The sequence below is a fragment of the Papio anubis genome, chromosome 3, assembly GCF_008728515.1.
Source record: "Papio anubis isolate 15944 chromosome 3, Panubis1.0, whole genome shotgun sequence".
Lineage (NCBI taxonomy): Eukaryota > Metazoa > Chordata > Mammalia > Primates > Cercopithecidae > Papio > Papio anubis.
This window is the reverse complement of record NC_044978.1, coordinates 178,384,137-178,409,486: the sequence shown is the minus strand read 5'-3', so window position 1 is coordinate 178,409,486 and position 25,350 is coordinate 178,384,137. Positions and strand designations below refer to the sequence as shown.

The 25,350-nt window shown below is 49.9% G+C and overlaps 1 protein-coding gene across 7 annotated transcripts in view; it reads right to left on the bottom strand.

The window, feature by feature from the left end:
- Nucleotides 1-25,350, bottom strand: part of EVC (EvC ciliary complex subunit 1) — a 92,268-nt gene that overhangs the window by 37,980 nt on the left and 28,938 nt on the right. For 6 of the 7 annotated variants that reach the window (XM_031664729.1, XM_021938220.2, XM_009206505.4 and 3 more), the window contains 6 exons: nucleotides 23,497-23,592; nucleotides 20,004-20,141; nucleotides 17,035-17,193; nucleotides 12,268-12,484; nucleotides 11,352-11,500; nucleotides 8,707-8,805 (listed from right to left, as the gene is read on the bottom strand). In XM_031664729.1, the coding sequence (XP_031520589.1) occupies nucleotides 8,707-8,805; nucleotides 11,352-11,500; nucleotides 12,268-12,484; nucleotides 17,035-17,193; nucleotides 20,004-20,141; nucleotides 23,497-23,592 (858 nt within the window). Of the gene's footprint in view, nucleotides 1-4,256; nucleotides 6,338-8,706; nucleotides 8,806-11,351; nucleotides 11,501-12,267; nucleotides 12,485-17,034; nucleotides 17,194-20,003; nucleotides 20,142-23,496; nucleotides 23,593-25,350 lie in introns of those variants that run through there. The other variant, XM_017958561.3, reaches the window with a different exon arrangement.

Below are 25,350 nucleotides of genomic sequence, written 5' to 3'. Positions count from 1 at the left end.
CCTGGCTAGTTTTTGTATTTTTAGTAAAGACGGGTTTTGCCATGTTGGCCAGGCTGGTCTTGAACTCCTGACCTCTGGTGTTATCCGCCCGCCTCGGCCTCCCAAAGCGCTGGGATTACAGGTGTGAGCCACCACACCCAGCCAATTCACTGATACATTAACTGATTGATTGATTTGTGTATTCATCAATATTGACTGATTGTCTAGAGTGGGTTATCCCCTGGGCATGACCCCAGGGATGGAGAAATGAACAAGCCTTAGCCTTTCCATCAAGGAGGGCACATTCCTTCTCCCTTCTTGTGTTTCCCGAATCACTATTTCCCACATGAATATTACGAGTCCTGGGCCTGACTCCTAGGCCCCAGCTGAGTGACCTTGAACAGACACTTTAGACTTCCAGTGCTGTGCAGCACCTAATCTTGACCAAAGAGGGGTCTGGCCTCGGTCCTTGGCCCCCAGTAGGTCACCTCTCAGCCCCTGGAATGTTTGGCCTGATTGGAGTATCTTCGCTGACCTGGGGGCCTTGACAGTCTACATTAACATGGTGATTTATGGCAGGGTGGCCTTAGGGCATGTGGTCTCAGCTTGACCTCTGAAGGGCTGGAGGCTCAGGACAGCTGTGGCGGTGGTAGGTCAGCCATGCCAATGTGGCTGAGCCCCAGTAAAAACTCTGGGCACTAAGCTTGGGCAAGCTTCCCTGCTTGGTGACCCTCTGTGTGCCTTGTCACATAGTGTGGCCAGGGAGAGTTAGTGCTGCCCCCATCTCCACCAGGAGAGGACGCCCAGAAGCTCTGTGCAGGGAGCCCTCCTGGAGCCCTATGCCTCTCCCTTGGCTGACTTCAGTCTGTAGCCTTCCATTATCATCAGCCCAGATCGGAGCACAGCAGCTGTCAGGGGGTGCTGGGAGTCCTTCTGGTGAGTTAGAGAGCCTGAGGGGGATCTTCAGGACCCCCAAACTTGCATCTGACATCAGAAGAAGTGAAGTTGGTTTGGGAACTACTCTCAGACACTTCATAAGCACCTGCTATTATGACTGTGTTCTTCAAGGACGTAGTCCCATGTTTTCTCTCCTTTTTCTCAGCCCTAACTTCCTGGGACAGCCTGAAGCTGAGAAGGACCCACATGACAGGGTTGTGATTTCACCACCTTCTCCCAGGAGCCTTTCAAGAGAAATGGCAGTGGGGGGACAGTCAGACATGACATCCAAATGGACAGGTGGGTTGTGTGGTCCCTGGAATGGGATGATAGCAAACTCTGCCAAGAGCCCCGTTGTTATTGGGATGACGCTGGGTTTGGTGCAGCAACCTGTTCGTGAGGTGCTGAGCCACAGAGCTCATGCAATCGCACGGCATCCATCCCCACTGAACTGAAAATGTACTGTTTTAAGGCCGAGAGACAGTGGGATTCAGAAAAATGCACTTTTCTCTGCAGCCCTGAGAACCATTAGGTTATGATATGGTTTAGCTGTGTCCCCATCTACATCTCATCTTGAATTGAAGCTCCCATAATCCCCATGTCATGGGACTGACCCAGTGGGAGGTTAACAGAATCACTGGGGTGGGTCTTTCCTGTGCTGTTCTTATGTTAGTGGGTAAGTCTCATGAGATCAGACGGTTTTATAAAGAGGAGTTTCCCTGCACATGCTCTCTCTTGCCTGCTGCCATGTAAGATGTGACTTTGCTCCTCATCTGAAGAGCTCAAATTGTGAGGGCTCCCCAGCCATGTGGAACTGTGAGTCCATTAAACCTGTTTCCTTTATAAATTACTCAGTCTCGGGTATGTCTTTATTAGCAGTGTGAGAACAGATTAATACAGGTGATCATCAAATTTATCTCACAGCCACTGTGCCTGCAATATCATGATAAGTGCCATGCCCAAAGAAGGGGTAAATTAATGCCTGGGCACAGCCAGCCAGCCAGCAAGGCAGGGTACCTTGAGAGCATGTTCTGTGCACAGACACCTTTCTATCCAGTGAATGATGATGAAGGAGAATATTTCTTTCTTTTTTTTGAGATGGAGTTTCACCCTGTCAACAGGCTGGAGTGCAGTGGTGTGATCTTGGCTCACCGCAACCTCCGCCACCTGGGTTCAAGTGATTCTCGTGCCTCAGCCTCCCGAGTAGCTGGGATTACAGGCGCCCATCACCACAACCAGCTAATTTTTGTATTTTTAGTAGAGATGAGGTTTCACCCTCTTGGCCAGGCTGGTCTCGAACTCTTAACCTCAAGTGATCCATCCGCCTCAGCCTCTCAAAGTGCTGGGATTACAGGTGTGAGCCACTGTGCCCAGCCGAGAATATATTTTGAGTGTCATTGTGTGCCCAACACTCTTCTATATGCTTCACCCATGTGAGCTTATTTAAACCTCTTGATAGCCATATGAAGAAGGCCTATTAGTTCCACTTTAACAGAGAGGAGGTGGGATATCGATCGTCCAAACAGACACAAAGCTCCAGGCTTTCTCACTGCCCCGTCAGTCAGCACCATCTCTTTCATGGGCCACAGCAGTCTCCTACCAGGGCTCCCTGCTTCCGCCTCTGCTCCTACAGTCTGTCTTCCTCATGGAAACCACAGTGATCCTTATAAAACACAAAGCAAGTCACCTCCCTGCTCAAAACAGGCTGGTGATTTCCTGTCTCATTCAGAAGTAAATGCAACTATCTTGGGACAGTCTGCAAAGCCTTCCAAGATGAGGCTCTCTGGACTCATCCCCTCACCTTCTGCCCCTTCCTCCCTGCCTTGCTCCCCAGCTTCCCCACTGCCCTTACACTGGCCTCAATGCTGCTGCTGCTGCTGCAACCCCAAGCATACACATGCTGCACAAAGCTGTGCTCAACAATACTTGTTGAATGAATGAATGAATGAATGAATGAACAAACTCTCCCAAGGTGCCTGGGACTGAGGAAGAAAAGTAAAACTCTAAGCTGCCAACTGACTAAACAGCTGGGGCTTCTTGGCCAATGGGACCCCAGAGAAAGCTGGGAAGCTGACTTCCCAGGGCCGTAAAGGACGGGATGGGAGGTTGAACACTCCTCATCGTACCCCTCCCTCACTAGCCAACCACCATAAGGCTTTCTTCCCTAAAGACTAAACAGAAATCAGCTCTTTCAAAAGACTCCATGCTGATCATGTTGATGGCTGGCTTATCTTCCCAGGCACAGAACAAAGACGAAATGGATGCTTCCTTCACTGCTTCCTGAGACGCCTGCTTCCTCTGTTCTCTTTTTCTTCAAACGTTCACCTGATCTTACGTAAAATGTAGATTTACTAGGTATTAACTAAAGTCTCCCAAGTGTGTAACTGTTCCTTTCATTGCTGCTCCACCCCCGACAACCACCCACCCTCCCCTTTTTAAAGGAAAATGTATAAATACTAAACCTCCTGAGAACCTCTTTGGAAAAAACAGCCAAGTCTGTGACTTGCGTTTTCCCAGGTGCACCCTCAAGCTGGCTCAATAAACTGCGATTGATTGTGACACCTGCCTCAGTCGTTCATTTTGGTGGTTGAGATTCACACCCAGGACCCTGGCCCCAGATCTGGGCTCATACTCCCTGGACTCAACATCTGCTGAGATCATGCTCCCTGTGGGGCAGGCGAGGAGGCGTTCACTGAGCACCTACCATGTGCCAGGTCTGGGCCTTGGACCTGCTCTCCTTGGCACCCCCAGCCACCAAGGTAAATGGGCTCCCAGTCTCCGCTGCAGAGAGAAGGAAACCAGAGCTCAGAGCAGTCCAGGCTCTGGTCCAAGGATGCCCAGCCAGGAGGACACAGCCAGCTCTCCAATCGGCAATGGAGGATTTTAGCCTGCTCCTATGGAATATTAGGTAAAGCAGTTTCCAGAAACCAAGGGTAACGATTTCCCAATTGAGGAAATGTAAAATAAACCAAGCGTCCTGGAACCTAAAGGCTTGTGATGAAATGGCAAAGTAAATAAATCTAAGGAAATCCCTCCGGAATAATTCTGGGACACAAACTGACACAGGCCTTGGGCCAGGCCGGGCGTGGTGGCTGATGCCTGTAATCCCAGCACTTTGGGAGGCCAAGGCGGGCGGATCACCTGAGGTTAGGAGTTCGAGACCAGCCTGACCAACATGGTGAAACCTTGTCTCTACTAAAAATACAAAATTAGCTGGGCGTGGTGGCGTATGCCTATAATCCCAGCTACTCGGGAGGCTGAGGCAGGAGAATCTCTGGAACCTGGGAGGCGGAGGTTGCAGTGAGCCGAGATCACACCATTGCACTCTGGCCTGGGCAACCAGAGCTAAACTCTGTCTCAAAAAAAAAAAAAAAAACACCCATGCAGATGTGAAGAATTTCACATCCACTTCCACTGTGTCCCTCGGCACTTTCATATGCAGTACATTTCACGTACCTCCTCCTAGGAGACAGACTCCAGCAGGTATCACCCCTTGGCATACCCGTCACCCTCTCCTGATGTTACATTAAAAGGCTGTCTTCCCTTTCTTCGCTGAAGCTCTCACAGGCCCAGCAACTAGGCCCACACAGGGAAAAACCAAATGCATAACTTCCTAGCGATGTCATTTAGGCATCACTGACAACCCTTCATTGAAACTGATGTATTTACCAGCACCCGCCGGGGCTGGCCAGGCACTTTCCTTTGTGAAAGGAAAATACCTTGGGCCCCCAAAATCCCTAAGCAAAAAGGAACACTCAAGCTGCTTAGGGCAAACCTGCCTCCCATCTATTCAGTTATCTCTCTGCTCACTGAGATAAATGCCGATCTGACTGCCTTCTTTGGAAAGGATAATCAGAAACTCAAAAGAATGCAACTGTTTATCTCTCGCCTACCTGTGATTTGGAAGCCCCCTCCCCACTTGGAGCCTTCCTGTCTTTGCTTCCAGTTGTCCCACCTTTCCTGACCGAACCAATGTATTTCTTACATATATTGATTGATGTCTCATGTCTCCCTAAAATGCATAAAACCACGCTGTGCCCGGATCCCCTTGGGCGCATGTCGTCCGGACCGCCTGAGGCTGTCACAGGTGCGCATCCTCAACCTTGGCAAAATAAACTTTCTAAATTAACTGAGACTTGCCTCCGATGTTCTGGGTTTACATTTATACACTGCTTGGCTTACCCTTTGCGGCAATCATTGATAGGGGTTTTACTCAGGCTGTCAGCCTGGTTGTGTAATTGTGAGCAAGCGATCTAACCTGTACCTCACTTTCCGCAATCTTGGCGATACTCTGATGCACAGCAAGGTTTGAGAGCTGCTTTAGAGAGGATGGGTGAGAAGCCGACAAGCTACCACGGGGGATGAGGGGGACCAATGCTGCTGGTACCCACCCCATAGCCTCTGGGCTGCCTGGGCTCACCTCCGGCAGGGCACAGTAAGTGGCCCGGCTGGAATCTGAGCCCAGGATGTCTGGCTCCAGAGCCTGGGCTTCGCTGTTACGCTCCACAGCCCACACTTGAGGCAGGATAGGTAGTCAAGGAAGTGACCATGTCCTTGGGACGCGGCGACCAAACCGTCAACACAATAAGCTTCAGCATTCACGCTGCAGTCTCGCTCTTCCAAGCACAGTTATCTGAGTAGGGAACGTCCCCTGCAAATGGCACGAGCACTTTGACTTTATCTGTCCTCAGACTGACCCTCTGCTCATTATAATAGTAAAAAACACACCCTTGGGCAGAGACTTAAGATGCTAATGAGAGATGTGATGTTTGAACAAGTGTGTACAGCTACTGAACATGTGCACTCGGAGGACCATCCCCACCCCGCCAGAACATGCTTACTAGTGATGCCTCTTCCCACCCCCTTATGAATAATCACATAAGACTCCCCAGAAAGGGAGTTTCCCCGGTAACAGTTAAGGCTGTCTCATCTGCTCTGAATATCTCCCAGGGTGTCCTGTCTATTCTGTACCTAACTTTCAGAACATTCTTTCTCCTTTGCAATAAATTGCTCTATGCTGCATCCCCTTTGCTGCGGTCTCTTGTTTATATTCTTTTACACTAAAAAGAACCGAGGTTTCACAACAGCCGTCAACACGCTGAGCAGCACGGCTGGGGTGACCACACCAGCACTAACGTTAGAAAGTCTTTATTTTAAATCTCATCTTCCCCGCTTGCTGGCTGTATAAAACCTGGGCAAGATACATGGGCCAGCACAGAGAGGTTATGTAAGCAGCCAAGGTCACGCAGCATGTTAGTACACAGAGGAAGATTAGAACTTGGTTTCCTCATGCCCAGCCGGGGATTTGAGTCTTGACTCCTCTGGGGACAAAGCTGTTCCTTTCCTGCCTGCGGGCCCCAGGCTTTGACAAATTGAGCCCCATCCTACGCATTTCTGGAGAAAACACTTCTTCACTCCTCCTCTGGGAAGGAAGGAAAATGCGGTGTCTTCCTCGTGAATCTCATGAGAATAATCAAATACTCAAGAGGCACTTAAGATAGGAGCTAGCCCTGAACAAAGATCGGTTTCCGCTTAGTTTCCTGTGGCCGCCACGACAAAGCGCCACAAACTGGGTGCATTAAGACAACGAAGTTTATTCTCTCACGGTTCTGGAAGGCATTAGTATGAAACCAAGGTGTTGGCAGAGCCTCGCCCCCTCCAAAGGCTCCGGGAGGGGCCCTTCTTGGGCTCTTCTGGCTTTTGGGGGCTGCAGGTGTTCCTTGGTTTGCGCCTGCATCACTCCGGGCCCTCCCTCCGTCCGTCTTCACACGGCCTCCTTCCCTGTGTCTCTACGTCTTCTCGTGGCCTTCTTATAAGGACACCAGTCATCAGAATTAGGACCCCCCTGAATCCAGTAGGACCTAACCAATTGCACGATCTAACCAATTATATCCGCAAAGCCCTTATTTCCAAATGTGGCCACATTCTGAGGTTCCAGATGGACATGATGTCTTGAAGGACACTGTTTGGACTAAATTGTGTCCCCTCCCAAATTCTTAGGTTGCAGCCCTAACCTCCAGTATCCCATGTGACTGTATCTGGAGGTAATTAAGTAATCAAATTCTTATGTTGAAGTCCTAGCCTCCAATATCCCATGTGACTGTATTTGGAGACAGGGCCTTTAAGGAGGTAATTAAGGTTAGATGAGGTCATCAGGGTGGGGCCCTAATCCCATAGAACCGGTGTCCTTATAAGAAAAGGGAGAGACCAGAGCCCTCTCTTTCATTCTCTCCCCTGCCCTCTACTCTTCCAAGCACAGAGAAATGACTGTGTGGCTGGGCGCAGTGGCTCACGCCTGTAATCCCAGCACTTTGGGAGGCCGAGGCAGGTGGATCACAAGGTCAGGAGATTGAGACCAACCTGGCTAACATGGTGAAACCCCGTCTCTACTAAAAATACAAAAAATTAGCCAGGCGCGGTGGCGGGCACCTGTAGTCCCAGCTACTCAGGAGGCTGAGGCAGGAGAATGACGTGAACCCAGGAGGTGGAGCTTGCAGTGAGCTGGGATGCACTTCAGCCTGGGTGGCAGAGCAAGACTCCATCTCAAAAAAAAAAAAAAAAAAAAAAGAAATGACCATGTGAGGAGGCAATGGGAAGGCAGCTGTCTGCAAGCCTGGAAGAGAGGCCTCACCAGAAGTCAACCCTGCTGGCACTGTGATCTCGGGCTTCAGCCTCCAGAACCTTGAGAGAACACATTTCTGTTGTTTAATCTACCAGTCAGTGGTATTCATCATGGCAGCCCTAGTAGATTAACAGAGACACGACTGACCCAGTGCAGCTCCCATCCCTGCTGGGGAGGCCCGCTGACTCCTTGTCCACTTGGGCCTGGTCTCATCCAATGCTTGGCTCAGCATTGCCTCCTGCAGCCTGCTGTCTTTGACCTCCCCTTCACCCAGGAGCCCCTTGCCTCTCCTCTGTACTCAGAAGCAGGGAAGCTGTCACCGGAGACGACATACCCTGGCGTGTCCCAAGTGTCAGCTGCTGTCTCGGGGCCCCAAACACAGTCCTCCCGGCACACCATGAAGAAGAACTATGACTGTCCCCATTTCACAGATGGGGAAACTGAGAGCTAGAGACCAGGTGATGCTCCTGTGGTTACACAGTGAGGAACTGGGGAGCCAGGACACAGACCCAGGCCCTCTCCTCCTCCCGGTGCTGCCCAGCACCCACTTGTTGATTCCTTCATAGCCAGGTGTCCAAACTCCTGCCTTTCGGACAGCTGACGATGCTGCTTGAGGCAGGGGCTCTGTCTGGCTCAGTATGGCATCCTATGACTCCTGCCCCTAAGGAGGGCTCAGGCGCCCTCTCCTGCTCTCTCAAAGCCTCCCTGCAGGGCAAGCACAGCCGGCTTCACCTCCCCACCCCAGACCTGCACACAGTTGCACAGGGGAAAGAGGTGGTGTGGCATGTGATCTCCGACATCCCCATTTCAGCTCGGCACCCCTTCTTCATCACCACTTTACACGATGACACCCAGAAATCCTGGGCCTATTTCTCACCTGAGGAGAACTAATTTCCAAAGAGCTTTGCTAACAGGGATGTTTGGAGACAAGAATCCTCAGCACCCCAGAAATGGACGGTGCCTCAGAGAGGACCAAGGCCAACCACCTCGGTTTCTGATGTGGACAAGGAGGATCGCATGGAGGGGACGCGGCCTGCCTGGATCACCGGCCAACGTGTGCCGGGGTTGGACCTGAACCACCTCTGGGGTCCCCGGCCAGGAGGATGTGAGGTTCTCGCACACACACAGACCCTGGTGCTTCTGTGCTGGTCCTCACAGAGGCCATGTACCTGGCAGAGTGCAACCACAGCCTCGGTGGCTCTGACATTCTCCTCTTCCTCCAGGTCACACCGCATCAGCCTCTGCCTCTCCAGGACCTCGTGAAAAGCCTGTGAGGAAAATGAGAGCTGAGTCTGGTAGAAACACGCAGGGTTTTTTCCCAGAAGGTTCTCCAACTGTCCCCTGCGTCTCAGGTCAGAAAGAAGGATGTTGGCCCCTGTATTACACACAAGAAAACGGAGGCATGGAGCTGTCACATGGCTTTCACAGCTGATGCCACGGCCAGCAAATCTGGTTTCCAGGAAACACCACAAACCACCACGCTTTTGTTAAACCCAGGATGAGCAGGGCCACTGGGCCACTTCTGTCACCCCTCTGCCCTGGCCACAGCCACCCAAACATCACTTTCTGACCACCCAGGCCACAGGAGACCCACTGATGGGAGCCCAGCAACGGTGACGCAGACTGGCAATTGGAGGTCAGTGCAGTCAGCAACCAGCCAGGCCCCACTCTGACCATGTGGCAGAGGCCCTTTCCTGAGGACCCCAGCAGAGCAGCAGGAGACTGGGCTACCCCGGGCATCAGCAGAGGGAGACCCGGCCAGCCCTAGGCAGAGCATCAGAGGCCCCGGCACCAGCAGAGGGAGACCCGATCAGCCCTAGACAGAGCATCAGAGGCTCCGGGCATCAGCAGAGGGAGACCCGGCCAGCCCTAAACAGAACATCAGAGGCCCCGACACCAGCAGAGGGAGACCCGGCCAGCCCTAGGCAGAGCATCAGAGGCCCCGGCATCAGCACAGGGAGACCCGGCCAGCCCTAGGCAAAGCATTAGACGCCCCGGCACCAGCAGAGGGGCGAGGCAGGGCAGAAGGACAAAGGAACAGACTCTTCTCAGGGAAAGGCTGCAGGAGAAAATTCCCTGTGGGGGAGGTGTTTCAATGGAGTCTCTAAAGACAAGGAATGGCTCCCTGGAGGGAAGACGGGGAGCCATGCTCGGAGCAGCAGCAGCGACCAAGAGGTAAGACCCCATAGGACCTTTGCGGACGCTACGGGCAGGAGGTGAGATGAGAGAGAAGGGCGGGACTGGAAAAAAGTGGGTGCTGAGTGTGTGCAAGGAGCCTGGTGTCATTCATTCATTCTCCCACCCATTCCATCCTCCTTCCTTCATTCACTCGTTTGCCCATTTGTCCATGTCCTGGTTCACTCACGCACTCATGCGCTCATTCACCCTTCCCTGCCTGCGACCCACGTATCCTGAACGCCAGCGCCGAGGCATTCCGAGGACTGTACCGAGACCCTGGGACACCGAGGTCACCCAGGCACTGTCTCCACACTCTGGACTCGTAATGGGCTTTGTGACATCAAGGACAGGGGCCCAGAAATCTCCAAGTAATGAGGAGCTGAATAGCCTTATCTTCCTCTTATTTCAAATGGGTCTTCTCAAAGACAGAAAACCCAGCCTACCCCTATGTGGCAAACCCAGAAGCTCCCAGTGTGGCCCTGGAAGAGGCTCCCTGGGTAAGGGAAGCAGCTAGACAAGGACCTAGAGGCTTCTCCTCTGTTCTCAGGGGACCCCTCCATTGGCTTCTCACTGCAGTGGTGCCACCACCACCAGGTTGGCCCCCGGGGAGGGCCCCTGGGCCTCTATTCTAGGCTGAGCCTGGACCCAGACAGGGTGCCACCCACCCCTTGGCAGAACTGAGATGCGCTGTACCAAGTGCTGATGCAGGGCAGGCGGACCCGGGCAAACAGTGAGGCTGGGGCTGCCCCTTCCTTGGACTCACTGAATCCTAACAATGCTGTGATACAGGTGCCATTATGCCCATTTCACAGATGTGGAAGCTAAGGGCCAGAGGGTAAGCAACATGCCCAAGGTCACCCAGCTATTTAGTGGCAGAGTCAGCACCCAAACCCAGGTGTGGCTGGCCTCAGTGCTCAGTGCTTAACCAGCCTGCAAGATGGTCACGGACAAGCTGGCCCTCCCCCAGCCCCACTGCCCATTACCAGGGAAAGCAAGCAGAGCGAAACCAGAGCTCGGTGGTCTCTCTGAGAACTGGCGAGCCCAGGTCCTTGGAGCCTGCACTGGGGCCAGCTGATTCCTTTTCCTTGGAGGGTGACGTCTTGCTTTCTGTCCTCCTTCAGGTCTTCTTGTCCCCTTCTCAGGCAAGACAAGGGTACCTCCAACCTTGACCACTTCCTGGCCCTGCCCACTCAACCCAAGCAAGGCTGGGGGCTCCCTTCCTTCTCCTGGACTTGCAGCTGACCCACAAGGGCCCTGTCCCTGGGTGTGTGAGCCTGCCTTACTCTCCGCGACACACTTGTCCCCTCTGGGCCACACATTGCTTCCTTCACGTCATTGCCACCATCTGTGCACCCCTGCTATGCGTTTGCACTCTGCCAAGCTCTCTACGGATCCTACCCCCTCCTCTTCTCAGCAGCCCAGTGAGGGCAGCACTGCTCTTATCACCCGCTTACAGTCTACTAGGACACTAGGGATGTAGGGGCTAAGGGACCAAGATTCGGTCACTCGGCTGACGCATGGGAAGTAGGGAGATAACCTCACGTCTGATGAATACCTCCGGCTCCCCGTGCTCAGTCACGGGGACAGAGCTACCACCAGCTCACCCACATGTGCAGAGGCCGGGGATGTGCGTCACCTTGAGAAACTTTTCTGGGTCAGCAGTCGGCTGGGCCTCAGCCAGGAAGCTTCTCCGTTCCTCCTCTTGGGCCAGCGTGAGTTTTGCCGTCCCCTCCACCTGGTGAGCCAGAGACGCCTTGACCAGGTCTTTGCCTCGCTGGACAAACTCTGGGATTGAAAAAAGCCACAGCACAGGAGGTGACTCTCTGAGCCAGACTTTCAGTGGGGACCCTCATGTGTTCTCCTGTCCGGAGGTTGGGGAAGCTTGTGTTGGCCGCAGAGAGAGTGCCCGCCCTGCCGGTGACAGACCTGGGTTTCCTTCTGTGGGTCCTACTGGAAGTGTGACCTCAGCTAAGCCCAGATGCCTCTACGTCTTGAGCCTTGCCCCACCCGTACCCCAGGGTCAGCCTTGGGACAGGAGCATGTGTGGGACACACACACGGCTCAGCCACCCCGCACGGCTCAGCCACCCTGGACTCCCCTTCCTGCCCCACACGCTGGACGATGGCCCACCCTTGCCCACCCTGCCGCTGAGCAGGGCCACATGACTCCGGCAGGACCATGAGGGGCCGCTGGGCGACACGGGCCACTTTGTGTAAATTTCTAGTGTGAGACCCTCACCCTCCTGTGTCCCTCTGCAGTTCCCGGTGACTTTGCTGCAGGACACGAGGGCTCAATCAGCCCGAATCCCTGGTGAGTGAGGGCAGCAGGTGACCCCTGCCCTGGGCACTGGTCCTCATGGCCTCTGCTGTCCAGAGAAGGGAAGAGAGCCCCAGAGAGCAGCCCAGTGACCCAGTCCCTAGGGCAGAAGCAGAAAGGCCGCCTGTGCCCACGTCATGGGCACACTGCCCCAGGCTGCCAGCCCCTACACCGCTCAGCCCCAGGGACCCAGAAGGCCAGCGTCGTGGACCGCGGCACCCGCGCCCATGGCTCACCCCGGCTGAAGCGCTCCGCCTCCTGCCAGAAGGCCCTGTGCTGCTGCGTGAGCAGCTCCTCCTTCTGCCGCCCGGACAGCTTCCCCTCACCGGCCAGCAGCTCCAGGCCACGGGAGATGGCAGCCAGCCGGCACCTCGTCTCCTCCTGGACTTGCAGCTTCAGAAACTCAATCACTTTTGCCATGTGTGCCCGCCCCATCGTCCTCTCCAGGGCATCCTGCAGAAAGAAACACACAGGACCATAGCTGGGGTGTCCTGGGAACCACCAGGGCACGTTAACTCATGGCTGGGAGGAGACTGCCAGGGTCATTAACTAATGGCACTGCCTGGCGATCGGCTTCCGGGAGAGCAGAGCTCACAGGAATGAACTCCCCTTCTCCTTCATGAGTGAGATCTGGGTCTGCCCCCAAGGTGAGGATTAAGTGCCTCTCCTAGGGGTGCAGGGAGGGTGACGCTGGTTAGCACATAGGCACTTAGTCACCAGTAGCGCTCCCCAGAGAGCCACTCTCCTAGGAGAGAATCCAGATTTGCAAACAGTCAAGGAGGAAAAGCCACCTTGCTTAGAGTCACCTCCCCTGGCCAATCTGGCCCTGTGGCCCCCACAGGGCTGGGGAGGAAACGCGAAATGCCGGCAGTTCTGGCTTTCTTTCCAGCCCCAGAGAGCCTGACTGCTGGGGACGGCTGAGATTTTCAGGGGAATGATTGGCTTCCAACATGACTCCCCACAGTCAGATTCTGCAGAAGGCCCTCCCCGGCCCCACCTCATCATTTCACAGACCCTTAGAAAAGACAGGGGGAAATGCCCACCCAGGCAGCCAAGGCCCTGCACACCCGAGAGCGGCTGCTCGTGGAATGAGAGTAAGGGGGAAAGGAGGAGCGGGCGGGGGCCTCGGCATCTCCCTCGGCACAGACTCTGCACCCCCTACACCCAACCACGCCTCGTTCAGGCCTGTCCTCTGTGCTGGGCCGAGGCCACGGGCCAGTCCTGCTCCCCAGCCTCCCATCTCTGCCCCAGGCTCTGACCCCGCCTCACAGACCAGGGGGCCTTTCAGAGATGCTGATGGTTCTGTCAGCCATGGCCCCAAACCCTCCTGTTGCTGCCCTGAGATCAAGTCCAGCGCCCCGGGCGTGGTGCAGGAAGCTCTGTGGGGCTTTGTCCTACACACCTGCCTGCTCCCGGCCGCCCAGCCTCTGCACATGCGGAGCCCTCCTCCTGGAACACCCTCGCTGCCTCCTCTCACTCCCCTGCCCGGCCAGGTTCTTCTCGTCCTCACGGGTTCTGTGGTCCTTCCCTGCTTGTCCCCACTCTCACTGGTCCCCTGCTCTGTTCCCCACTGCCCCGGGGTTCCCGTCTTCGAGGAGGTGATTGTGAGGGGCAGTCCTAGCCTGGACTGAGAGCCCTTGAAGACAGGGGCCAGGCCTGAGTTGCCCATGTCCCCATTGACCAGCCACGGCCACACTGTGCACTGAGCTGCACTGGCCTCTGTTCCCACAAGACCAGGGCAAGAATATCCCCCAGTGATGGACACGGACGGCGAGGCTCATTCCAGCAGCCTATGACCACTAGAGGGCGCAAGAGGATAAGCGGAGGTGCCGGGTGGACCACAGGAAGGGCGGCTCTGGCCACCTCTAAAGAACACAGGAGGATGTTGAGAACCCAACACAGGCTGACTAGGGTAGGGTGCAATCGATGGGCTTATATTGGAGGGAGGATGAGAGTGGAGAGAGGTGCATGAGAAAAGGGATGTGGGATGTGGGATGGAGGCCCCGACCTGCTCTGAGTATGGCTGAGTCCTCGACAGTGCCGGGCTCAGACTTGGCTCCTAGGACCTGGGCACAAGCTCCTCACCTGACCCCCGCCACATAGATTTGACGTGAGGATTAAGTAAGTCAAAATACGTCAAGCATTGAGAACAAGGGCCGGGGCACTGTGAGCCTCTGAGTGTTAGCTGTTTTCATCATTATCTACAGCCGGTCCCCACATTTGTCTTGGCAGCTCTTTATTTCTTGTGTGTCTCAAGAAACTGAATCTGATCACCGCCAGGGTCCCTTTGAAGGGCTCTTCCAGTTTTAATATTCAGAGATGCACATTCCAGCTCCAAATGCCCAGGCCAGAAAGATGGGATGCCACTGTGGGAATTCCAACTCTTCTCTGTTCTGAGATACAGAAGCCATATTTTCCCCCTTTGGTACCCAGTATGCAGGCACAGTGAATCCATCCCTCTTCCATAAAAACATAGACTGTGTAGCCCTGTCCACGCATCATTACAATAATTTGTTGTTGTCTGTTTCTTCTGCTGACATGTGGCCTGTGGGGCTCTAATGACTAATAAGTACTGACTGCTTCCTATGTGCTGGGCTCTGCTCTAAAAAGTCTATATACAGATGAGTCTTTAACACTCTCAACTACCCTGTGAGAGAGCAGGTGCTATTACAGCCCCCATTGCACAGATGATGAAACCAAGTCACAGAGAGGTTAAATTATCTGCCCAAGATCACATAGCTAACGGGTGGCAAGACTGCAGCAGGAGCTCCAGTTTCTTCCCCGAGCCTGCATTCCTAACCTCTGCAACATGGTTTCCATTAACAGCATGTGGCACACAGTAGGTGCTCATTAAACACTGGCTGAAGGACAGTCATGCTGCTAAACTGGATGATCCCTTTTCGTCTTCCTGTTTGGAAGTTATTGGCTGATACTCTGGCCAGAGTCAGCTAAGGATGTATTTTCTTTTTTCTGCATCAATATCCTGCTGATAGCAAAAGAAAAAAATAAAGGAAGAAAAGTCTTTCACCTTTGCAGAGCATTAATATGAGTCAGCAGCCCTATCAAACTGAAATCCAATTCAAAGGGGCTTGGGCAGCAAACCAGGCAGCTTCAGGCCCAGGCTCAGCGATGTCATTAGACAGGACAGGGATCTTAGGTGGGTCCCTGAGTGGGCTCCTTATCAGTACGCTGTGAATCAAATATCTTCCAAGCCTAGCTTTCGGTAGTGTTGAGAGAAAAAGCAGGCCATGTGTGCATATGCTGAGAAAAAGCATATGAAGTTCTCAAACAACTGTGTGGACGTGGGGGTCTTGTTACAGTGTAGACCTGTGTGGGAGGCGTGGAGGGCAGAATTCTGCATTCTAACCAGCTCCCAGTGCTGCCGATGCTGTGGTCTGTGGATCACACCTGGAGGAGCAGAACGGATTGGGAGGGGCCTGCGGTGTGCAAGGGGTGGCGAGGATCTGCCAAGACTTGGCTTTCCAAGGAGCTGAGTCTGTGCTGAGGGCGGGGAGGCCACTGGAGGGTTCTGAGACGAGCGGCCACAGCGGCTGGTGCACAGGACAGGGAAATGGGCACAGAGCAGCATCAGAGGGCTCATTCCCTGGGCCCAGTACACACTGACTGGCGCACACAGGACAAGCCCAATGTGTACCAGGAGGAACCCAATGGTGACTGGAGTATTAGGAGTCACTCAGCATCTACCCAGGCCCTGTCTGTGGCAACTCTTAGCACTATTATTTTATAAATAGAGGAACAGACGCTCAGAGAGGCTAAGTAATGTGTTCAAGATCACACAGCTCCTAACAACAGAGCCCAGAGTCAAAGCTGGATTTGCAGATTTCTCTCCCATGAGTGTCCAACCCTTTGAATGTGAGGACTTTTTTGCTTATCTGTGGTTGGCAGGCTTCACAAAAATAAGCAGGGACCTTTTTTGTGTTTTGGGGTTTTTTGCTCATCAGCTATTGTTAGTGTTAGTATATTTTATATGTGGCCTAAGACAATTCTTCTTCTTGCAATGCGGCCAGGGAAACCAAAAGGTTGGACACTCATGCACCAGGGGTTTGTATCCCTGGCCTCCCATCAGAATAGTTCACAGAGTTTTAAAACCTACAATGCCAGGGCCTCCACTCCAGACCAATCACATCAGAACCTCAGAGTGAAGGCCAGGAAAAGGCATTGTTAAAGAACTCTGCAGGCAAAACAGGGCAGTCAGGAAAGTAAATCAATGCTGTGTCTACAACAGTGGGTGTCAACCCCAGCGCCCACTGTCGTCACTGGGGAGCTCTAAAAACCCCAGTGCCCAGCCAGGTTGCACCCCAGTCTGATTAAGTCAGAAACTCTGGGATGGAGACCCATCTGGGGCCCAAGAATCAGTACTTTTTAAAGCTCCCCAGATAATTTCAATGTGTAATTTCAAGTTTAGGACCAGTGTTCCATGCTGTAGTAATACTGAGCTGGCCAGAGTCTTTACTCATTGGATGGATGGATGGATGGATGAGTAGGTGGATGGATAGGTGGATGGGTAGATGGGTGGGTGGGTGCATAAATGGGTGGGAGGGCAGATGGATGGATGGGTAGACGGATGGGTGGATGGATGGATGGATGGATGGATGGATGGGTGGATGGATGGATGAATAAATGGGTGGGAGGGCAGATGGATGGGTGGATAAATGGGTGGGAGGGCAGATGGATGGATGGGTAGACGGATGGATGGGTGGATGGGTAGATGGGTGGATGGATGGTGGATGGGTGGATGGTGGATGGATGGATGGATGGATAGATGGATGGATGGAAGGGTCAATGGGTGGATGGCTGGGTGGATGGATGGATAATAAATGGATGAATACATGGATGAATGAATTTAATGTTTTTTTTCCCCCCTGAGGCTCTACATAACCAGCTACAACATGAATCTGTTAGATTTAATGATGTCAAGCCTCGGGATTCCAAATCTCTAGTCTGAATATCTTTATGTTCCCTCCCGCCCCCTCCAGCATTACCAGAGCCTGCAGCTCCTGAGAATCGCACAATAGCCCTTCGGCGGCAATCATTCTTTCCGTCAGAGTCATCATGAGCTGTCGGGCTTTGGAGCTGGAACACTTAAACTGGTCCACAAGAAAGTGCTGGATGTTCGCCATCTGTTTCCAGAAAGCTTCCATCTGTGAAATGAGCACAAGCAACATGAAGTGAGGGAAAAACTTACTTAAGAAAGCCAAATGGTGCATGCTTGGGAATTACAATTCACTCCTTATCACAAATAAGGATTCTAAACGATTCTACAATTTCAGTGAGTTTATCTTGGCAACAATCACATTCTACAGTAAAGTTCCTTCTGGTTCCATTGCAAGTGCCAGTCAGTTTTGCGACGGCGTTTCAGCAGACACAAGAGCACTGCTGCTAAGGAAAGAAAGCAGTAGCTTGTCCAGCCTACAGACTCTTGCACAGGTCATTACAGCTCCCTAGGGGCAGATGAAATGTGACAATGTGCTCATAGAAGCTTTGGGAATTTTAAAAGGGATTAAATACTTCCTGGAAGTAAAAGCATAAACTGACGTTTAAATACTAGTTTTTGTCCTAAAAGTACAAAAGCTTAATATGGCAGAGATGATGCTGACCATGAAAACATTTTGCTTTAAAATCTTCCCGCCCCCTCATTTTATCAGGAGCAGAGCTGGGAATTCCTAAGTGGCTTAGAATGCAGGAGGTCTAATTGCGTCATCACAGCCAGTCAGAGCTCTAAGGACAATGACACTAGGAATCTGAACAACTTTCCCTCATGGCCCACAGGCTGTTCACCAGGCTCTGTGCTTCACACATTTGATATCATGATAAAGTATCTATCCGGAGATGTAGGAACGGGCTCGGGGGAGTCAGGTCACTTGTCAGAGGTCATGGAGCCAATGAAAGCCAGGATTTGGCTCAGTCCCATTTAACTCCACCGCTGGGGTTGCCTCCATCTCAGCTCAGCCTCTCAGAGGCTGAAATGGACATGTCTGGCTGGACCAGGCATGGGAGGGGGCAGCGGTTAGTGGCACCAGAAACCCATGCTGATCTTGCTGCTGTGACTCAAGGTCATGAAACTCTGTCAGCCTCAACTGCGGTGTTGGTCTGGCTCTGCCAGGAGGAAGCCTGCACCCAGATGAATGCCCCCTATCAATGCAGCTTCCCATCTCAGGGCCCCATTGCCTCCCAGTAAACCCCACACATGCTGCTGGTCAGCTCCTCCTCCCATCCCTGCCAAGAGGGACCTCAAACCTGCCTGGCACCCTCATGTTCTCACCCTGCTCTTCCCCTTGGAGCCATCAAATGACATGCCTCCCACCTGACACGAGACTGCAGACTGTCACACCGCCAACTCGGCACACCCTGCTCTGCTTACACCAACTGCTTACGCCAACTCTGCACACCCTGCTCTGCCTGATTCTCTTGGCGTCTGTGACCTCACTTTCTCCTGCTTCTGCAAAGCCCAGCCAATTCCTCCTCTGCTTTCTTGTCCCAATTCTTCTCATCCCCTCCTCCTTAAATATGGGCAGAATTCAAGATTTGACACCAAGCTCTTTTCTCTTTCCATTTTACACACATTTCTAGGCCAGAGATCACCATTTTTGGAGGTCACCAATACTTTGGAGAATCTTATGAAAACTCCGAACCCTCTCCCTGAGAAAGGCAGACATGGACAAGATGCTGCACACAGCATTGGGGGTTCTGTGGACCATGGGAATGCAGGCTGTGCCCTCTTCCTTAGCATCCTGGTCCACAGTTCTAAGAACTTTCTAGCCTTCCAGGTCCTCTAACCTGGGCTCTCATGGAGACCCTCCATCTCCAAGCCTCTTCTCTCAATACTGGACCTATTCAGAGGAGAGGAGCACTGGCTCCCTCCCTCCCATGAGCTTCTTGCTCTGGGGCCCTTATTTTAGTAGCACTGACCCTGGACCCCCTCCTTCTCCCCACCTGCCGCCCCTTGGTAGACCACCATAGCTTCTCTCACACGTTTCCTCACCTCTCCGTCCTACTGCAGTTGCCTTAATAAAGTTCCTGCGGGACTAGCCCAGTAGCTCTTCACCACCCTCCACTCAGTGCCTGGGCAGCCCTTCTAAAGGAGAAGCTGAACCCAGCTACTCCCTGCTTCAAAGCTTCAGTGACTCCCACCTCGCTGGCATAAGACAGAAGCCCTCTGGCCAGATCCCTCTGGCTTTACCTTACCTGGACTTGCTCTCAACCCTCTTTAGCTCCTGTCTCCGCCTCATCACTGGCCAGCACCCACACTTCTCCCAGCCAGCCTCTCCAGGGCCCGTTCTTCTGTGGAGGCTTTCCTAAGTCTGGGGTAAAACGAACTCTTCCATCCACTGTGCCTGCCTTGGGCCTTCTCCTGTGCTTCCTTCTATTACAAGACATGTTACCCTGTGAAGCCCTCATCTGCTCACCTGTTCATCTCTCCAGGCCTCTCTCAGGCAGGGCCATGTCTAACGGTTTTGAGTCCCCAGTGCCCAGCACAATCCCTGGTGAAGAGTGAGTGCCAAGGACACGTTTGTTTAATACATAGTATATGAACAGGGGGTGGTAGAACCCAAAAGAAAAGAAAAAGATGTTTCAGGGAAGCCATTCTGTCTAGAATTTAAAACATGCTTTCACGAGCGATGCCTAGCAGCTTTCTTCTACTCTATTCCAAAGGGCAGTGATGACATCAAGGGTTATAGCAATCTTTGCTTTGAATGACAAAAAGACCAATCTGAAATTTAAATGAGGATAATTCATGATATAAAAAATAAACCTCCCTTTGTGAATTGTTGCTGCTTAATTACTTCTTCCCTATCACTTAGCATCAGAAACTGGATCCTGCCTCTAGGGCAGAATGCGATAGGGGAATTCAAGTATTAGGCACACTTCTAACTATCATTTCTCTAATTTAGCCAATTTAACTGTTTTAGAAACCAAAATTTGTATACAGGAAAGAAAGTCTGGCACGCACATTATCGATTAGCTGTTCAGAGTATTCCCTCTCCTTCTTTTCCACATCAGCCAGAGTGATGTACTCAGAGTCACCAGCCCCCGACATTTCTGTGTTTGACAGTTTGACCTGAAGTCCCTTTTCTAGATCCTCCAAATCCTGAAGAAGAAAAAAAGAAACCAAATAAACAAAGAAAAAGTTTAGTGTGTCTTAAATTCTAGAAAAATAAATGTTTTTATTTTTCACATTTCACAAAATATTTTTAAACAATAGTTAAATGCTCTGGGGGTTGTTGTACATGAGGTTTGATAATAAACCTATTAGCAACAAACTCATTTTCTCATTAAACATAGAGCCTCAAGAATAATGAATTATTTTCTTCTATATCCTCCCTCAAAAAAAAATTATACAATACTTTCAAAATCAATAAAATAGTATCTTTCAATCATTCTGAAGTCCTGGAAAATATCATGACATCCAGTGGGTTGGAAAGGAATGTTTCTTTGCTCTTCTTCTGGTTTTCCTGGGAAAGAAGGACACCCCGGGGCCGGAAGTGGTGTGTATTTGATTGGTTGGTTTAAAAGCCAGAAGCTTGCCCAGCCTCTTCCTGTTTGTGATGGGCCAATCAGGGGAGGCCACTGCTCTAGTGTGATCTCAGCCTAGAGTGAACTGGGTAGCCAAGGCCTTGTTTCTGTGTGGGGAAGCCTGAGGTGGCCCAGCATTGCCCATTACTAGCTAGGTAATTGAGTGAATTCTGGGATTCAGTATTAGGAAGCCATGATAGCTGTGCACTGAAGCCACGTCCTCCAAGCTGGCCTCTAATCAGTAATAAAGCTACATTTCTATATCTGTCTTCCTGACTCTCTCAAATGATTCTGAACTCAGGAAGGAAAAGGTGAGTCCTAAGAATAGAGTCCTACAAACCCCAATATAGAGTGTGGGAGACAGTTCCATTTTCTCTATGTTCCTTGTCACATAGCCAACAGTGTGGAATGGGTCCAGGTACACTAGGAAAAATAACATTGATATAAACTACTATTGGAGACCCAAGCTGAGGCCATATGTGTTTTCTAATCCTCACAGCATCTCTGCAAAAGAGAAATTATGACCCATTTCCAGGTGAGAAAGCTGGTTTATGGAAGGTAAGATAGTTTGTCCAAAGATGCCCAGGCAGGAAGGGGCAGTGCTAGGCTTGTCCTTACTCTTCCAAATTCTGGGCACTCCTTGTCCTCTTCTGAAAGTTTTAAGGTTATTGCAAGTGCTAAATGAAATTATGCATTTAAATCACTTGGCTAGACAAATAGTAGCCACTATTATAATTAACATGCTTGCTTAAGTTCAAACAGCCTTGTTTAACTGGTAGAGATGAGGTCTGCAGACTTCAGGGCTCTTATTCTTTCCATTATAACAGACAGTATTGTTTCATTATTCCTAATACAATTATAAATGTCATCATCATCGTTATCATTTTTGCCATTGGAAAGTCATTTGAACTCATGGAGTCTCAGTTTTCTCAGCTGTAAAACAAAAATAATAATGGCCACTCACAGGGTTGTCATAACTATTAAATGAAATAATGTATGTCAAGCACCATGTGCACTGCCTGAGGACCATGACCATGGTGGTGGTACTGAGGATGACAGTGAAGACAATGATGTCCTTCCTCCTTCCTGGGATGCAGTGAGTCATCCTTCCTCATGGAATCCAGTGGAGTAAAGAAGCAGCATCCCTTCCCAAACCCCCAGGTCTCACGGTGGTGGGAACAAGGACAATGATGATGATGATGAGGAGTACTCTAATGAAGGTGAAGGTAGAGGTAGCAGTAAAGATGATAAAGACGGTGATGACGGTGGTGCTGATAAAGATGGTGATGATGTTGGTGCTGATGAAGACTGTCACAATGATGCGATGATGATGGCGGTAATGAGAATGATGACAATAACAATGATGGTGATAATGAAAATGATGGCAGGGGATGATGAAAAAGAGGCTGGTGATAGCAGTAATGAGAATAATGATGACGATGATGGTGAGGATAAGGTGAGATAGGAGACTGGCAGGACTTGTTTTCTGATCACAATCCTGCTGATCGAAATGGGATCTGGTCCAGACAGGATAACGTGAAGAAACCAGCAGGAACCAGTGGATGGTGATGAAAGTGATCCCTTGCTGCCCTCATTGCGCATTAGCATAAGACACTCCCACCAGCACAACCACAGATTACAAATGGCACGTCAACAACCCAAAAGTTACCACTCCTTTCCATGGCAACAACCCAGAAGTTACTATCCCCTTTTTAGAAAGTTCTAAATAAATTGTCTCTCAATTTGCGCTGAACTGCCCCTTAATTTGCATGTAATTGAAAGTGGGTTTACAAGAGTATAAATACAGTTGCCAAGCACCCATATGTTACCAACTCTGGGCACACTATCTATGGGTTGGTCCTGCTCCGCAAGAAGTGGCACCATCCACTAAAAGACTTCCTAAGTGAAGTCAAGTACCCTCCTAGGCTACACCCTATTCTGGAGCTTGCCTGCCCTGCAACACTGGTAGTGGTGATGGCAATGAGGACGAGGATGATGATTATGGTGGTAATGAAGACGATGATGGTGGTGATGGTAGTAATGAGAACGCCAATGATTACAACAATGACAAAAATTATGCTCATGATGATGGTAATGAGGACATGAGGATGGTGATGGTGTTGGTGATGATAGTGGTCATGAGGATGATGATGATGGTGGAAAAGACAGAAAGAATGATGATATCAGTGGTGACAATAGCAAAGATGATGGTGGTGATGGTGATGACAACAATGACATGATGAAAAAGAGAACTGTGATAGTAGTAGTGATGGTGATGATGGTACAAAATAAAAACGGTGGTGATAAGATAATGATGCTTTTGGTGGTGGTTGTGATAATGAGGATGATAGCAGCCCTCACAAATTCACAGTCTAACTCTAACTATGATGTTGCTTTGGTGCATCATACACATCTCTCTTATCCTTTCTGCACTCTTGCAGAACAAGAATTATCTCATTGCACAAAAAAGAAACTAGGATTCTGAGAGCTTGTAAAAGATAAAACCGGGATACCAGCCTCAATCAATCTGACTCTAAGCCCTGATTCTTTGCTGCGTATGAAACAAAATAAACTTTCCATAAAAGACTGAGAATAGAATACAAAGTAGTATACATATCTATAACCAATAAACAAATTATGTCTTTAAAAATATCCCACACTTATGCAGAAAAAAACATTAACAGTGACCGCCTTTGAGTAGTAGATATGACCAATATTCTTTTCTTCGTTATAAATAGCATTCCAGATTTTAATAATACACTTTTCAAAATATTTGTATACATACTTTTATATTTCACTCTACTGTATTAAAAAGTATATATTGTAATAAGCTATTTTATACATAAAAGAAAAATACTTTTGTATCATAAGTTGTATATATTATAATAAACTATTTTTAAGTTACCTTGAAACATAGGTTGAAGACTTACATTTTCCTGTTTTGAAAGGATCTTCTGGTATAATTCATCATCTGACTTCTTTTTAGGAAGGTCAAGGAGGCACATTTTAAAAATCTGAATAAACATCTATTGCCAAGAAAGGAAAGATAACGAAAGAAAAGTTTAACCAATGGTATTTTTGTCTTTTGCTTTCTATTGTCTCTTCCTCCCTCCCTCACTGCCTCTCTCCTTCTTTTCTTCTCTTTCACCCTCTCTTCACACATATTTTTTGCTGAAGGAAAGGATCTCAGATTATAAATTATGACAGTGGCCCATAATGGATTACATTTTCATGAAGCTTCCTTAAAAAGCTTCATTTCTTCCTCATGCATGTATTCAACAAGTATTAGGTGCTTATTCTGTGCAAGGCCCTCCACATCCCCATTTCCATGTGTGAAGCAAATATAAAAAGCAAAGGAGGGTATGCTTCTTTGAAGGAAGAATCAGGGGGATAGTTGTATGGAACTGGAAATGCAAAGTTATCCACGTCAGTCTCCTGTTTCAATGGATGGAGACGTCCTTTAAACCAGGAAGGACCCTCCCATAAGTAGGGATACCCAGGAAAGTAAACAGGGGCCTGTATCCACAATTTCTTGATCTATTCACCCTTGTTAAGACATCTGGATTATTTCCAGTTTGGGGCTATTATGAACAATGCTGCTGTGAACATTTGTGTGAATGTAAGTTGTCATTTCTCTGAGCTAAATGCCCACAAGTGCAATTGCTGGGTCTTCTGGTAATTACAATTTAAGTTTGATAAGAAATTGCCAAAACGTTTTCCAGTATGGCTGCAGGTACCATTTTATATTTCCATCAGCAATGTATGAGTGATCCAGTTTCCCGACATCTTTGCCGGAATTTGGTGTTGTCACTATTTTTTATTTTAGCCATTTTGATGAGTGTGTAGTGATATCTTACTGTGAGTTCAACTTGGATTTTCATGCTGGCTTAATGACATTGAACACCTTTTTAATGTGTTTACTTACCACCTATATATCCTTTTTGGTGAAGTATCTGTTTATGTCCTTTCCATTTTCTAACTGGATTGCTTCCTGTCTTCAGCTGAGTTTGGAAATTTCCTTATCCGGTCTAGGTACTAGTCCTTTGGTGGACATCTGTTTTGCAAACGTTTTCTCTCACTCTGTAGCTTGTCTTCTCATCTTCTTAACGAGGTCTTTTGCAAAGCGAAAGTTTTTAATTTTAATGAATTCCAGTTAATTTTTCCTTTTGTGTGTCATACTTTTGGTGTCAAGTCTGAAAACTCTTTGCCTAGGTCTAAATCCTGGAGATTTTCTCTTACATCATTTTTTCTTTTTCTTTTTCTTTTTTCTTTTTTTTTTTTTTTTTGAGATGGAGTATCACTCTGTCGCCCAGGCTGGAGTGCAGTGGTGTAATCTTGGCTCACTGCAATCTTCACCTCCTGGGTTCAAGCGAGTCCCCCACCGCAGCTTCCGGAGTAGCTGGGATTACAAGCATGTGCCACCACACCTGGCTAATTCCTGTATTTTTAGTAGAGATGGGGTTTCACCACATTGGCCAGGCTGATCTTGTACTCCTGACCTCAAGTGATCCACCCACCTCGGCCTCCCAAAGTGCTGGGATTATAGGTGTGAACCAACCATGCCTGGCAATATTTTTTCTAAAAGATTTATAGTTTATTGTTTACATTTAAGTGTGTGATCCCTTTTGAGCTAAATTTTGTATAAGGTGTGAAGTTTAGGTTGAGGTTCTTTTGTCGTTTTTATTGTTTATGGATGTCCAATTACTCCAGTACCATTTATTGAAAAGCTCATCATTCCTCCATTGAAGTGCTTTTGCCTCTTTGTCAAAGGTCATTTAGATATA